We start from the raw sequence: 17,038 nt of genomic DNA, 5'->3' as shown, positions 1-17,038 counted from the left end.
CCAGTTGAAGAGTTCAGGCGGTATTAACCAGATCCTCCGAATGTGAGTGATACCTTTAAACTTCTGTGAAACTCACAACCAAACTTTATACACAGAGTCAAATGTCTTTATTATGTCCTTTATAGTACCAGATTTAACTGGCAATCTGCTGTGGTGGATCTCTCTTCCAGGATTTATAAGATGGAGTGAAATCTAATGTTCTGAAATGAAGAAAGTATAGACTTCCTGAAAAACTTCATTTCAGCTCTGAGGCATTTATAGAATTGTATATTTATGTGTCTCTGGTTCTCTTTCAGTTTCAAATTTGTTATTATTTATGTATGTAGTCTGGATTTTCAAGCTAAAGATGTCAGTGTAGGATTGAAAACGTATTAAGATAGATATGGTGAGCTGGTAACAGTAACATAACTTTTAATGTATCTTTCTCTTTCAAAAATGTGAAATTGTGGTAACCGACATTTTACTTTAAAATGTGCTACCATTTGGACTGCAACTTGGCAGATTCAGTGTGTTAAACTCTTGACACAAAGCTTTGCAGAAGTATTTGCAGAAAATGATGCTAATTGATGGTTTAAGCAAGCCAGAAGAGTTTACTAAGTCAATTATTTTGATTTTTAGATTTTTTTTTCTGATGTATTGCAAGAAAGTGCTTAATAATTGTGCCGAGGGTGGCCAATAAAGAGAACTGCCAGGTGGAATTCCTTGCTGGTGGAGTGCTGGCAGCAGAGGCTCTGTCCTTCCGTCCTGCTAGAGAACGGAAAGTCAATAAAGTTATTTTTTGGGTGCTCTAGAATGCAGAGAGGAATGGATCTGAAAGGACTAAATAAAAAAATGTTTTCTTACGGACGTCATTCCGGTAGCAATAGGAGTGGTCATGTGCAATAACATGCACTGATCTGAGCCATCCCTTGTCACGGTACAATGAAGCAATCTTTCGTCATGATGTTAAAACCAATTTCTTGTAGCTGTCTATCTCTGGAAACACCATTTGAACAAAGGTCAGATATAGTTAAGAATAAAAGCTCATGTTTGTACTTGCAATGGCAAAAAAAGTTTCAGTTCTCTCCAACTTTCAACTCCATTGATGATTATCAGCAATAGAAGTTGCAGAGGAAACAGGAGAGGGCAATTGCTATGCTCTAATTGTTCATGATGAATTTGAATGCTGTAATGTCTGGACCCTGTCTCTACCTCAGAAAGCACAGTTGATATTACTTGGAGCAGTGATGGACTTCAGACTTGACTTTTCCTGTGCAGACTTCATCTTCTGTTTAAAGCCCTCAAACCGTTCACTTCTGAGAGTGACTTACGTGTAGAGATAAGGAAAGGCAGGACTTATGGGGAAAATCTTAATGTATTTTCTGTGTTACTCTCTTCTCCCCTTTTTAGGTTGAGTAAACAATATGTGTAGTAGTTTCAAGATTGAATATAAGGAAATACATCTATGTAGAAATGCTGACAATTGGAAGGAAAAATTCCAATAATAGGGAGATAATACAAATACACATTTGATAGCTGTCTACTGCTTTACAATAAATAGTTTCTTATGTGATTTCCATTTCTGTAGGACCCAGAAAATGAGTAGTGTTGCTGTGCAGAGCCAACAGGGAGGTGATTAGTGCAGTTGTATTTTTAGGTCTGAATTGTCATTATCAATGGTACTGCTTCATGAAATAAAAGAAACCATGTCTGTATGTCTCTGGGGAAAATGTAATATTTACCACCATTTATAGTACATGCTATTTGTGCATCTTCAGTGTGTGAACTCTTCTTTACCATAAACTTTTGCAGGATATAGAGAAGTAAGTTCAGTAAGTTCAAAGTGGAACAAAACCCCCTATCTTTCTACATCAGTGCCAACTATTGCACATCACCCACTTCTCATTACCAATAATGAAATTCAGAGACCTTTCAAACATGGAAGCCATGGGGTCTGTGTGGTTTGTGAGGTCTGTACATGCATGTCTAATTAAAAAATTTCAATTTCTAAAATTTTATTTGGATGCATTTAAGACTGTATAGCAGCTTAGTGAAATACTGAGCACAAAGCACATCATCAAATATTTAAACTCATCCATACGACTGTCCTGGTTTGGCCCAAACCAGGCCAATTAGTCTTAGAGAAACCAAGGTCACTGCTAAATTCCTCACTGCTTATGAGTGAAGAGCTGAAGGGGGGTCGCAGCTGCAGGGGGGAGCAGACAGGACAGGTGACCCAAGATTGACAAACAAGGTATTCCATCCCACACACGTCATTCTCACTTTCCTATTTATCACTAACCCACTGCCTCCTGGAGGTGGGGCCCAGGAGGGAGGGGCCCTCCTGTCTCCCACTGATTGGTACCAGCTTTGCCAATTTTCCAGTTAAAAGCCTGCAGGTGTGATGGCAGGGAGAGCTATTGCATTTTGCCCTCTGCCCGTGCTGGGTGGAGCTACTGCCTTTTCCCCTCTGCCTGTGCTGGGGGGAGCAACTCTGCCTGAGGAGGATTTCCAAGCTCTTGATCTTGGTTTTGTACATATTTGTATATATTTGGTTATTTCTATTATTATTGTTATTATATTCTTTTTTTCATTATTATAGTTTATTAAAACTGTTTTAACTTTCCAACAGGTTGCTCTGATAAGTTGAATCCTGGCTCTGGTGGGAGGAGACCCGGAGAGCTCAGCTGAGAGAATATCAGATTTCTTCCTTTGAGATTTAAGAGGGGTTGGAAAGTTAAAACAGATAGTGAAGATGGTGATGTCATTTTTGAATGCTGTGTTATCTCATCTTTTTATGGAGTTTCTTTCACAATTGAGTATTGCAATGATGCCTTACCTGCCGTGGGCACTGTGTTATTGCTTGCTTCTTATGAATGTTTACATGCAGTTTAGCAGTGGGCGCTGGTCGAAATGTATTGTTTTGGTATGGGGTTTGATACTGATTTATGCTGTGATAAACTGGGCAGTTAATATTCCGATCTCTTATCTCTATGACACAATGATGGGCAGCTTTAATCGCGAATCAGTAGCAGCAACTTCATCTGCACGTTCCAGGCGTCCTTTAGCAGATTCTGTTAATGATTACACTTCCAGTTTTACTTTGGGAAATAGTACCTTCTCCTTTTCTGCCAAGCTGATTCCACTAGATTTTGTGAAATTAGGATGGTACTGTCTAGGTGGCATGTTTTTATTTTTGGTTGTCCTGAATGTGTTTCTGATGTGGGATAAGATTAAATATCGGTGCAGGGACAGTTGTAGGTGTTATGCAGCCACCTCAGATCCTACAGTGTGTACTGCCGCTACAGCCACTAAACCCACTGAAACCTTGGCAGCCTGTACCACAGCTGCTACACCCCCCAAGATGGCCACTGCAGCTACTCAGACTCTCAGCACTCCCACGACAGCCACTGCATCTACTCAGACTCCAGCATCTATCGAATCTGTACCAATTGCTCCTGTAACCAGGAAGAAATACCAAAAGAAATCAGCTTGTGAAGTGAAGGATGATGACTCAGAGCCTTCTAAGGCAGAGCCATCATATGACCCAGGTGAGGGCCCTTCTCAGGCAGAGTTAGGGCCTGACCCAGATGGGGGTTTCCTCGATCGTCCTTTTAAAGCAGACCCATCACAGAAGAAAGGCCCTTCTAAAGCAGAACTATCACAGGAGGAGGACTCGGACGTAGAGATAACCTACCACTCCTTATCCCTGAAGGACCTAAGAAATATAAGGAAAGACTTTAGCCGTTATGACAGTGAACCTGTTATTACCTGGTTGCTCCGATGCTGGGACAATGGGGCAGACAGCATGCAATTGGATGGCAGAGAAGCCAGACAGTTGGGATCCCTGTCCAGAGATGGTGGTATTGATAAGGCGCTCGCAAGAAAGTCAAACACTATCAGTCTCTGGAGGCGACTCTTGTCAGCTGTAAAGAGCAGGTATCCCTATAAAGATGATGTTATGAGCCACCTGAGCAAATGGACCACTATAGAAAAAGGTATTAACTACCTTAGAGAACTAGCGGTGCAAGAGATCATTTATAGACACCCACGGGACATTGTAGATCCTGTAGATCCTGATGAAGTGGAATGCAACCGATCCATGTTCTGGAAGGTTGTGAAGAATGCTCCACCGACATATACCCATACATTGTCAATATTAGTATGGGGACAAGATGATATTGCACATTCTACTGTGGGCGAAATGGCTAACTATATGCGACAGTATGAAGATAGTATTTCTTCCCCACTGCAGGCACGCATCTCGGCTGTGGAAAAACTGACTAAGGAGAACAAGGACTCATTTAAACAACTGTCAGACAAACTGTCCATGATCGAGAATAAACTTGACTCTCTACCTACGCAGGCGCGCGTTGCAGCTGTTAGGAGAAAACGTTCTCCTACAGGACCAGCTCAAAGGAAACGGAACACATCACGAGGTATCCTGTGGTTTGCCCTGCGTGGTTATGGGGAGGACATGAGCAGATGGCATGGACAACCTACCAGTACCCTACAGGCACGAGTACGTGAGTTGCAAGCTAAAAGAAATACCAGAGAGAATTTTTCTAGGAGGATGGCTGCTCCAGTTACCAGTGAGCAGGACCCCAGTCAGGGGAGATGGGCCTCAAATCACTTTTTCCCAAGTGTGAATAGGAGAAATGAAGGTCCAGTCCCTGTGAGCAGCACGAATCCATTTCTTAATTAGGGGGGCCCTGCCTCCAGCCAGGTGGAGGAGAGGGACAACCGAGTTTATTGGACTGTGTGGATTCGATGGCCTGGCACATTAAAACCACAAAGGTATCGAGCCCTGGTAGACACTGGTGCACAGTGCACCCTAATGCCATCGGATCATAAAGGGGCAGAATCTATCAGCATTTCAGGAGTAACAGGAGGATCTCAAGTGTTATCTGTATTGGAGGCCGAAGTGAGCCTAACTAAAAATTAATGGAAAAAGCACCCCATTGTGACTGGCCCAGATGCTCCGTGCATCCTTGGCATAGACTACCTCAAGAGAGGGTATTTTAAGGACCCAAAAGGGTACAGATGGGCCTTTGGTATAGCAGCTGTAGAGACTGAGGACATTAAACAGCTGTCTACCTTGCCTGGCCTCTCAGAAGATCCTTCTGTTGTGGGGTTGCTGAAGGTTAAAGAACAACAGGTGCCAATTGCTACTACCACGGTGCACCGACGACAATATCGCACCAATCGAGACTCCCTGATCCCCATTCATAAACTGATTAGACAATTAGAAAATCAAGGAGTGATTGGCAAGACTCGCTCACCCTTTAATAGTCCTATATGGCCAGTGCGAAAGTCTGATGGAGAATGGAGATTAACTGTGGACTATCGTGGCCTAAATGAAGTTACGCCACCGCTGAGTGCTGCTGTGCCAGACATGCTAGAACTTCAATACAAACTGGAGTCAAAGGCAGCCAAGTGGTACGCCACCATAGACATTGCTAATGCATTTTTCTCTATTCCTTTGGCACCAAAGTGCAGGCCACAGTTTGCTTTTACCTGGAGAGGTATCCAGTACACCTGGAATCGACTGCCCCAGGGGTGGAAACACAGTCCTACTATTTGCCATGGACTGATCCAGACTGCACTAGAAGAGGGTGGAGCTCCAGAACATTTGCAATACATTGATGACATCATTGTGTGGGGAGATACAGCAGCAGAAGTTTTTGACAAAGGGGAGAAAATAATCCAAATTCTTCTGAAAGCTGGTTTTGCCATAAAAAGAGGCAAGGTCAAGGGACCTGCCCGGGAGATCCAGTTTTAGGGATTAAATGGCAAGATGGGCGTCGCCAGATCCCGACAGAGGTGATCAACAAAATAACAGCCATGTCCCCACCAACTAACAAAAAGGAAACACAAGCCTTCTTAGGCGTTGTGGGTTTCTGGAGAATGCATATTCCAGATTACAGCCAGAGTGTACGCCCTCTTTATCAAGTGACCAGAAAGAAGAATGATTTTCAGTGGGGCCCTGAACAACGACAGGCTTTTGAACAGATTAAACAAGAGATTGTGCATGCAGTAGCCCTTGGACCAGTCCGTACGGGACAAGATGTTAAAAATGTGCTCTACACCTCAGCTGGGGACAATGGTCCTACCTGGAGCCTCTGGCAGAAAGTACCAGGGGAGACTCGAGGTCGACCCCTAGGATTTTGGAGTCGAGGATACAAGGGTTCCGAGGCCAATTACACTCCAACTGAAAAAGAGATACTGGCAGCATATGAAGGAGTTAGAGCTGCTTCAGAGGTAATTGGTACTGAAGCACAACTTCTCCTGGCACCTCGATTACCAGTACTAGGCTGGATGTTCAAGGGTAAGGTTCCTACTACCCATCATGCAACTGATGCTACATGGAGTAAATGGATTGCATTAATTACACAGAGGGCTCGAATAGGAAACCCTAATCGCCCAGGAATCTTAGAAGTGATCATGAACTGGCCAGAAGGCAAAGACTTCGGAATGCCACCAGAAAAGGAGGTGACACATGCTGAAGAAGCCCCACCATATAATGAACTACCAGAGGATGAGAAGCAGTATGCCCTGTTCACCGATGGATCCTGCCGTCTTGTAGGAAAGCATCGGAAGTGGAAAGCTGCTGTATGGAGTCCCATACGACGAGTCACAGAAGCCACAGAAGGACAAGGTGAATCAAGTCAATTTGCAGAGGTAAAAGCCATCCAGCTGGCTTTAGACATTGCTGAACGAGAAAAGTGGCCAAGGCTGTATCTTTATACTGACTCATGGATGGTGGCAAATGCCTTGTGGGGGTGGTTAAAGCAGTGGAAGCGAAGCAACTGGCAGTGCAAAGGTAAACCTATTTGGGCTGCTGAATTGTGGCAAGATATTGCTGCTCGGCTAGAGAAACTAGTCGTGAAGGTACGTCATGTAGATGCTCACGTACCTAAAAGTCGGGCAACTGAGGAACATCTAAACAACCAACAAGCGGATCAGGCTGCTAAAGTGTTCCAAATAGATTTGGACTGGGAACACAAAGGTGAACTATTTTTAGCTCGGTGGGCTCATGACACTTCAGGTCATCAAGGAAGAGATGCAACATACAGATGGGCTCGTGACCGAGGGGTGGACTTAACTATGGACTCTATTGCACAGGTTATCCATGATTGTGAAACATGCGCCGCAATTAAGCAAGCCAAACGGTTAAAACCTTTGTGGTATGGGGGGCAGTGGTTGAAATATAAATATGGGGAGGCCTGGCAAATTGACTATATCACACTCCCTCAAACCCGCCAGGGTAAACGTTATGTGCTTACCATGGTGGAGGTGACCACCGGATGGTTGGAAACATACGCTGTGCCCCATGCAACTGCCCGGAACACTATTCTGGGCCTCGAAAAGCAAATCTTGTGGCGACACGGCACGCCAGAGAGAATTGAGTCGGACAACGGGACTCATTTCAAAAACAGTCTCATAGACAACTGGGCCAAAGAGCATGGCATCGAATGGGTATATCACATCCCCTATCACGCACCAGCCTCTGGGAAAGTTGAACGGTATAATGGGCTGTTAAAAACTACCCTGAAAGCAATGGGGGGTGGAACCTTTAAAAACTGGGATAAGCATCTGGCACAAGCTACCTGGTTAGTTAACACCAGGGGCTCTATCAATAGAGCTGGCCCTGCTCAGTCAGACCTTCTACATACAGTAGAAGGAGATAAAGTCCCGGTGGTGCATGAAAGGAATCTATTGGGAAAAACTGTCTGGATTCTTCCTGCAACAGGCAAAGGTAAACCCATTCGTGGGATTGCTTTTGCTCAGGGACCTGGATGTACTTGGTGGGTGATGTTGCAAGATGGTGAAGTCCGATGTGTCCCTGAAGGTGATCTGATTATGGGTGAGACTACTTAAGTCTGAACTGTATGTTGTTGCTGCATAAGTGTCTTTCAGGTTAAGACAGTGTTGATGAGACCGGAACTAGCTTCATCAAGTGGCCTCCAGTAACCTCTTCGAGTCTGACATCTTTAACCTGCAACCCGTGGGCACGAACCATGACGAAAGAGAGACTGCTAGCCAGAGAGACTGCTGAGAGACTGCTAGCCAGATGGAAACCCACAATCCTGAACCAAATGAACTTAATGAACTTTTTGTATAGAGATGAATCATAAACTAGTGATATGTGTATATATATTTGAAAATGAAAAGGTAGTGGTGATCTGAGTATGACGGGAATGGTATGGAATAAGGGGTGGAATGTCCTGGTTTGGCCCAAACCAGGCCAATTAGTCTTAGAGAAACCAAGGTCACTGCTAAATTCCTCACTGCTTATGAGTGAAGAGCTGAAGGGGGGTCGCAGCTGCAGGGGGGAGCAGACAGGACAGGTGACCCAAGATTGACCAACGAGGTATTCCATCCCACACACGTCATTCTCACTTTCCTATTTATCACTAACCCACTGCCTCCTGGAGGTGGGGCCCAGGAGGGAGGGGCCCTCCTGTCTCCCACTGATTGGTACCAGCTTTGCCAATTTTCCAGTTAAAAGCCTGCAGGTGTGATGGCAGGGAGAGCTATTGCATTTTGCCCTCTGCCCGTGCTGGGTGGAGCTACTGCCTTTTCCCCTCTGCCTGTGCTGGGGGGAGCAACTCTGCCTGAGGAGGATTTCCAAGCTCTTGATCTTGGTTTTGTACATATTTGTATATATTTGGTTATTTCTATTATTATTGTTATTATATTCTTTTTTTCATTATTATAGTTTATTAAAACTGTTTTAACTTTCCAACCCATAAGTCTCTCTCCCTTTTCCCTTTCCCTTGGGGGGGGGGAGAGGGTTAACAGAGAGCATCTGCCACCTGGTTAATAGCTGGCCCAGCTTTAAACCGTGACAACGACTTAGACAACAAACAAGAAATCGTGGAATATGATGGCTGATGGCTGTTAATATAAAGAATAACATCCTGGTGATAGTAATTCTGCTTGATTGACCTAATGCTTATCTTTCAGGCTAGTGAAGGACTCCTTGTTTCTAATGTTTGTTAATCACATGAAGATTTTTCTTTGGATAAAGAAAGGAAAGGGTTTTTTTGCTGTTTTTTGGGGGCTTGATGTGTTTTACCTCTAAATTAGTAGGGGGGATATTTGTGTTTTGGAACAAGTCATGACACCATTAACATGCTGTGCTTTGTGTTAATGATTTTGAGAATGTTTTTCTTCTGATTTTAGCAAATATTTTTCTTCTTCTGATTTCAGATTGGGTGGGACTGTATCTGCATACAAGATAGTGCCAGATGAAATAGAAGAAATCAAGGTACAGTATTGCTGCCGTTCATCACTGAATTTCTTTGCTTGGAGAATTATAGAAATGTTACATTAAAAAGCCATGTTATTTCTTGCTTTAAAGTGTATCATAGCGGGGAGAAAGTATCTAAAGTAAAATTACTAGATCCATATTTAGGCATCTAAAATAGAATTTTTATTATTTTTCCAAGTACATTTTACCTTCAGCTTAAGTTGACTTCAGTAGGGTTTGTTTGACACCAAGAACTTGTATAATCCAACATATTTCTTTTTTGTTACCTGAAGACAGATGCAGGACTACTGTGACCATGGAGTTATATTTTCATAACAAAAAATAAATATAAATGTAGTGTCCTTTTGCTTTTGAGATCAAAAGCACCTGCATTTTTTTCAATATTATTTGTCTTAAGGGGATGGTATGAAGTCATAGGTACTCAAAATCATTAAAAGCTCTTTGATTTTGGGGAGTGACAACAGTAAATACTGATGTTTAACTTCAATGCAACGTGCATTATAACAAAACTCACTTTAGCCAAGTCCACTCCTGGGGAGTACTTCAGGAATTTGTGTCAATTTTGTTGTTCAGTGGAGTAAAAGATGGGTACTAGGTGGGAATTTGGCCTGCATCTGGTAGTGTGGTCTATGTAGCTGATTCTTCATTTGATTAGTAGTCAATCACTCTGACATATTGCTTGCTCATTGTGATTATTTAACCCATTGTGCTGTTTCATATACTCATTTTCAACTGTGCAAAGGGAATCAAGAGTAGTTTAAAATCTAGTAAAGGGAAGTGGTTTCATAATCATCTGATCTAGACATGACTTTGCAGTATGTAAAGTTGTGAGGATTTATTCCTCCTCAATTAGCATCAAACCCACTGTAATACAGTGTCTGCCTGTATCTGCATCACTCAAAGTTATCACTCCATCATGATGAAAATTTATTTCTCTCCTCTATCCTGAATTATCAAGAGGAGCATGATTAGGATAGATCCAATGTTTAGACTCTGGTATTAGAAAGAAAGAAAGAAGGTTTTCAAAACTTATTAGTGTTATGTAATATTTTCCTGATGTACAGAGAACTGCACCAAAACTATAAAAACAAAAATGACAAAAACCCTAAACCATAATCTTTCTCCTTTAATATAAAAAATCCAAACCCACTGACATTTTGCTCATGTTGAAGATGGAGAAAAGGAAGCTGATATTTCTGGCTTCATTGTGCAGACTGAGTTCAGTGAACAAAGAAAAATGGAATGCTGGGAAATAAGAAGTAATTTTAGTTTTAGGAACTTACTGTATTAGGAAGATCAGTAGTCACCAGAATGTGTTTTTTCCCCCACCAGCTAAGGAGGCCTGTTCTGCTTTTTCAGCTCTTTCTTACTCAACTGGCGTTTAAATGCTTGAGATCCTAGGACGCAGCAAAGGATGGGTTACTCATTGATCTCAGTTGTGCCAACATGTAAGTGTGGAGGGAGGATTGTATTGTTCTAAGTAAGAGCTTTTTAAAGTGTTTGGAAAAAATCACAGAATCACAGAATGGTTGGGGTTGGAAGGGACCTCTGGAGATCATCTAGTCCAACCCCTTGCTAAAGCAGGTTCACCTAGAGCAGGTCGCACAGGGTCATGTCCAGGCAGATTTTGAATATCTCCAGTGAAGGAGATTCCACAACCTCCCTGGGCAGCCTGTTCCAGTGCTCTGTCTCCCTCAAAGTAAAGACGTTTTTCCTCATATTGAGATGAAACTTCCCATGTTTCAGTTTGTGCCCATGGCCCCTTGTCCTGTCGCTGGGTACCACTGAGAAGTGCTGGCCCCATCCTCTTGACACCCACCCCTAAGGTATTTGCAAGTATTGATAAGATCCCCTCTCAGTCTTCTCTTCTCCAGGCTAAACAGACCCATTTCTCTCAGCCTCTCCTCATAAGAGAGATGCTTCAGTCCTTTGGTCATCTTTGTAGCCCTCCACTGGACTCTCTCCAGTAGTTCCTTATCCTTCTTGAACTGGGGAGCCCAGAACTGGACACAGTACTCCAGGTGAGGCCTCACTAGGGCAGTGTAGAGGGGGAGGATAACCTCCCTCGACCTGCTGGTCACGCTTTTCCTAATGCATGCCAGGACACCAGTGGCCTTCTTGGCCATGAGGGCACATTGCTGTCTCACAGTGAACTTGTTGTCCACCAGGACTCCCAGGTCCTTCTCTGCAGAGCTACTTTCCAGCAGGTCAACCCCCAGCCTGTACTGGTGCATGGTGTTATTCCTCCCTAGGTGCAGGACCCTATACTTGCCTTTGTTGAACTTCATGAGGTTCCTCTCTGCCCAGCTCTCCAGCCTGCCCAGGTCTCACTAGATGGCGGCACAGCCTTCTGGTGTATCGGCCACTCCTCTCGGTTTTGTGTCATCAGCAAACTTGCTGAGGATACGCTCTGTCCCTTCATCCAGGTCATTGATGAATAAGTTGAACAAGACTGGACCCAGAACTGACCACTGGGGAACACCGCTAGCTACAGGCCTTCAACTAGACTAAGCGCCGCTGATCACGACCCTCTGTGCTCTGCCATTCAGCCGGTTCTCAATCCACTTCACTGTCCACTCATCTAACCCACAATTCCTGAGCTTACGTATGAGGATGTTATGTGAGACAGTGTCAGAAATCTTGCTGAAGTCAAGGTAGAGAACATCCACTGCTCTCCCCTCATCTACCCAGCCACTCATGCCATCATAGGCGGCCATCAGATTGGTCAAGCATGATTTCCGCTTGGTGAATCCATGCTGACTACTCCTGATAACCTTCTTTTCCTCCACACACGTAGAGATGGCATCCAGAATGAGCTGTTCCATCACCTTTCCAGGGATGGAGGTGAGGCTGACTGGCCTGTAGTTTTCTTCTTGCCCTTTTTGAAGGCTGGAGTGACACTGGCCTTCCTCCAGTCCTTAGGCACCTCTCCTGTTCTCCATGACCTTTCAAACATGATGGAGAGTGGCCTGGCAAAAACATCTGCCAGCTCCCTCAGCACTTGTGGGTGCATCCTATCATGCCCCATGGATTTGTGGGTGTCGAGTTTGTCTAAATGATCCCTAATCTGATCCTCCTCAACCAAGGGAAGGTCTTCCTTTTTCCAGACTTTCTCTCATACCTCCAGGGCCCAGGATTCCTGAGGGTCAGCCTTAGCAGTAAAGACTGAAACAAAGAAGGCATTCAGTAACTCCACCTTCTCTGTATCCTCTGTCACCAGGGCCCCCACCTCATTCAGCAGCAGGCCCACATTTTCCCTAGTCTTCCTTTTGCTACTGATGAACTTGAAGAAGCCCTTCTTGCCCTTGATGTCCCTTGCCAGATTTAATTCCAAATGGGCCTTAGCCTTCCAGTTCATAGTCTGACAACGTTCCTATATTCCCCCCGAGTGGCCCGTCCCTTTTTCCACGTTCCGTAAACTTCCTTCTTTCATTTGAGCTTTGCCAGAAGCTCCTTGGTCATCCATGAGGTCTCCTGCCCCCTTTGTTTGATTTCTTACTCATAGGGATGCACTGATAATCGAGCATGCAGGTTTCCCAGGAGGGGTGCAAGAGGATCCACCATAGCCATACATACCCTTGAGGTGGTTGGCCTTCTGGGTCTCATCTTGGGAGGCAGCTAAGGAACGTATGTCACTGCTCTGGTGGGCCTGGCTTATTCCCCAGTTGGATGCGATGGCGTGAGCATTGCCACTTTGGACCCCACCCCCCGAGCCCTTCAGTTTAAAGCCCACCTCACCAAGTTGGCCACCCTGCTACCAAAGATTCCCTTGCCTCTTCTAGACAGGTGGATCCCATCGCTACCCTAACAGGTTTTAGTCATCAAAGAATGTCTCGTCATAAAAGTCAAAAAATCTCATGATGGCACCAGCCATGAAGCTAGAAGTTGATTTCCATTATACGTCTGTTTCTGTCTACCCCCTTTCCTCTAACTGGTAAAATGGAGGAAAAAATAACTTGGGCACCCATATTTTTCACTTGCACCCTCAGGGCTTTATAGCCTTCCTTGATTCTGCCCAGATTCTGGCTTGCGGTGTCATTTGTGTCCACATGAAAGTAGCAGTGGATAGTGGCCTGTGCCCTTGACAAGTTGTCTGTCACCTTTACTTGATTGTGGTAGCTGTCTTGTTTTGTTCAGGTAATGGGTATTTTAGGTTGTGACTGATGTTAGCCCACCACTCACACCTTAAATGATTGAATTTCTCAAGCTGTAATACAATAGGTGTTATTCATATGAAATAAAGCACTACTGGAAGATGCTAAGACACACTAGCAGTGAGTATAATGGATAAATCTAAATCGATTTATCGATTCTTTTCTATATATGTATTTTGCATAGCAGCTGGCAAAGAGGGAGACTGAGTATCCTTGCAGTAAATATAGAGGGAGTCTTAACTTCTGAAAGGCTCTCCAAGCAGATTTGAGTAGAAAAAGGAGAGAGGAGGTAATAAAAGAGAAAGCAAATGAGATTATTGGAATGTTACTTCTAGAGAGGACAGTCTTCTTCCATGCACAATAGTTCAGAGTTATTTTGTCTCACAACTATCCCTCCCCTATTTAAACATGAGATATTAAGGGGTTTAATTTGATGAAATATGCAAGAATAGCTCTGTTTTTAATATATGATTTAACATGACAGGTTGCTGAATTATATTCACAAGAGTTGGAATATTCCTGTTTTCTGATTGTCCTTACAAAGCAAACTGCGTGCTTAAATGGCAAAGGAGGGTACTTTTATCAGGCAGAGAGCAATAATTACTATGACAAATAAATAAGAAGTCTCTTTGACAGCGTTTCCGTGTATTCTAGAAAAGGTGGTAGATTAACCTCTTTTACAGCTCAAAATAATTTATGAGGAAAACAAATGTATTGATTTTGTTAATTCACGTAATTACATCTTAGGTAGAACACCAATGTAAGCAGAGACTGTATCTCTGAGCTTATGAAACAGAAAAAACTCTCTAAGCCATAATATGCCTGCCGGTTGAAAAGTATCTTTAGAAGATTCATGAAATAAGTGTTTCTAAATGTATGAGTAATTTAAAAAATAACCTGTGTAATATATATATATGATAATTTATTTGTCCATATGGCATTACTCAGCAAATTTTAGCATGAGTTTATAATGTTTCTGTTCTGGAGTGTTTAGAATATATTTATCCTTGCATGTGACTGTGATTTTACTATGTGTATATATGTACTGTGAGGTCATATATGGTTTATGTATATAGAATATTGCCTGTACATATGTGTGCCTGTTTCTTTGAATGAGTGTATATGGTCAGTGTTTGTTATAATCAAAGCAGTGCATCCTGCTTACTAAAATTAAGTAGTGTCTGGTGTGCTTATAGGCATATGAATTAGGAGTATTTATGGCAGCATGTACCCTAACTACCCTCATACACCTTACCAAGGTTAGGAAGAATTGTGAGGAACCAATCACCACTATGGTTCCTCAGCATCTGTGTCAGTCTGAAATGGAGCATGATGTAACTTACCTTCCTTAGGCTTTTGTCATAGGTGCTTAGCTTCCCAAAGGGAGAGTGCTCAACAGGTAACCATGTGTTTCCCCTCTGAAAAGTTTTCTTGAAGATAGAAATGTCTTCTATCACAGGATCTTCAGGACTAATGCTTCAATAAGAGAAGCTTTCAGAGGAGGAAAACCTGAGTGAATGCCTAAATGGATGTACTGCCATCTGCATTACTGTAATTTCTCTACACCAGTTAAAGCAATGGCACTTCATTTTCAGTACCTGCTGGTTTTAAAATACTGCAGGAACTGATGAAGACAGTAAATATAGGAATTACAACATATTTCTGAGAAAGTGTCACTGTTTCGACTTTCTCTAGAGTTCTGTTCTCATCAGAATTATTCATCATGTAAGCAAGGAGCTTTTCAAACTTGCAAAAACGCATTGGCAGATTTCAGCCTTGCTCCTCATCCACTCTGGTAGCCTGCTATGCCTAAAGGAGAGGTCTTCCAAGCCAAATCATTTCATGTACACAGGGCCTGGTGAGCATATCAGGCAACACTGATTCTGAAGAACATCTTCTGGTTGGAAATTAAAGCAATTACATTTGAGAGGAAAAGAATAGCAGCAAACTTAACATTTCTTGATTTCTAGTTAATGACATTCAAGACAAAATAAAATTTTGTTTACAATATGGAGTTTGCCTCAAGAGTAAAGAGCAATTTATGACTATTACTGATGAGGAAAAGTTTATGTGATTTGCCTGTAGATAGTTTTATATGTCAACAGTAGCATCTTATGGCTTATAATACCGTGAGAGATGCTCTTTTTGATTGCAGCATTCTGTCATTTCAAAGGGAATACATGATGTTGTGTAGGATTGTTATTCTAGAGGAAGACTTGATGAATGAGAAGACTGCTCGTTAACAGATTTCTAAAAAAATACTTGGTTTGCTAGGATTTGCAAGTCAACAGCAGAAAGGAATGTAATTGGTGGGTTTTTTTAAGTGCTTCCCTATATGCTTTTCATGTAGGTATATGCATGCATCTCATCTCAAGACCAGAAATTAATTTGGCAGCAGGTGTTCAATTCATAAAAGTAATATGCACAAGAAAGACATTGCCGTTGTATTTCATTCTTGTAATACTTGTGGTATGAGACAGATATTCCAGTGTAGAGAACAAGGTTAAATGGTTACCTCCTCTGGTAGTTAATTTTAAGAAATCTTGTTAGAAATTTTTCTTAGTACTGGTTGTAAATTTGTAAATTTAGATGTAAAGCAATTCTGAAGGAAGATGGAAATTTTTTTTTAGTTCCATTATCCACCCTTTCACACAAAGATGTACTTTATGCTTCTCAAAGAATACCCGTAATTCTTCTATAGTTGCTCTTTAAATGAAAGCACATATGCGTAAAGTATTAAAGGCTACATTTAAGACTACAGATCTCTTCCCCTGAATAATGATAGGGTAGCGCTCTCTTTTTCCTTAGAAGTATGTGTTCACTTAATAGTTTAATACATGAAAATCCTGGTTTAATAGTTTAATATATGAAAATAGCTGAAACACATTTCTCTCAGATTGTCTTTGGTCTGTGAGAGAATAGACTCCGGTGATACAGATCCAAGAGTAGAAAATTGTTAAAAATGTGAGAGAGAGGGAAGCAGCCAGAAGGGAAATGGGGAATACTGTGTCTTCTTAGAGGTCAGTTGCTCTACATGACTTAGGAATTGAAGAGATTTTAACTTTTCCACACAATTGTATTTAAGAACGTCTTATGAACAAAGCAAGCTGATTTCAGTATCAGTGAGCTGCATTTCAGAGCAAAGCTGGACTCTCTGCCATCAAAAGTATTCATCTTTGAAATGGTTACAAATAAAATCAGCATATTCAGAGACTTTCTCAGAGGTCATCTGGTTTGTAGACCTTGTGGTGTCATATACCTACATAATACTGTATGCCAGAATCTGTTCTTTATGCTGGTAGGAGTAGCTGATGAAACTCATGCAACCTCTGTGTGCAGCCAAGAGACACTGGCCTTGATCCTTCAAAGCATTTTTGTGTTTATCAATGTGTGAAAAAAATAAGTAGCAATTTGTCAACAACTGCTGGTTTATAGTCCTGTATCAAAAAAACACGAATGAAAGAAAGGTAGTCAGTACTGTGGTGGTGGATAGTCCGTGAAAACAGAATTGTGGTTCAAACTATTCAGACTTCACAAAACTGGCTTCATATCTCAATAGTGGGTGATATGGCATTTAAATGTTTGTTGCATCTTCTGCAGAATCAATAATGCATTACATAAACAAGGA

The 17,038-nt window shown here is 42.4% G+C and overlaps 1 protein-coding gene across 2 annotated transcripts in view; it reads left to right on the top strand.

Annotated features, from left to right (window-relative positions):
* The window catches only part of GPHN (gephyrin), a 333,104-nt gene that overhangs the window by 136,535 nt on the left and 179,531 nt on the right, over positions 1 to 17,038 (top strand). For both annotated transcript variants that reach the window (XM_068397489.1, XM_068397488.1), the window contains exon 3: positions 9,196 to 9,253. In XM_068397489.1, the coding sequence (XP_068253590.1) occupies positions 9,196 to 9,253 (58 nt within the window). The remainder of the gene's footprint in view (positions 1 to 9,195; positions 9,254 to 17,038) is intronic.

This window comes from Nyctibius grandis, chromosome 4 (genome assembly GCF_013368605.1).
Source record: "Nyctibius grandis isolate bNycGra1 chromosome 4, bNycGra1.pri, whole genome shotgun sequence".
NCBI classification, from domain to species: domain Eukaryota; kingdom Metazoa; phylum Chordata; class Aves; order Nyctibiiformes; family Nyctibiidae; genus Nyctibius; species Nyctibius grandis.
This window is presented reverse-complemented; position numbering and strand designations above follow the sequence as displayed.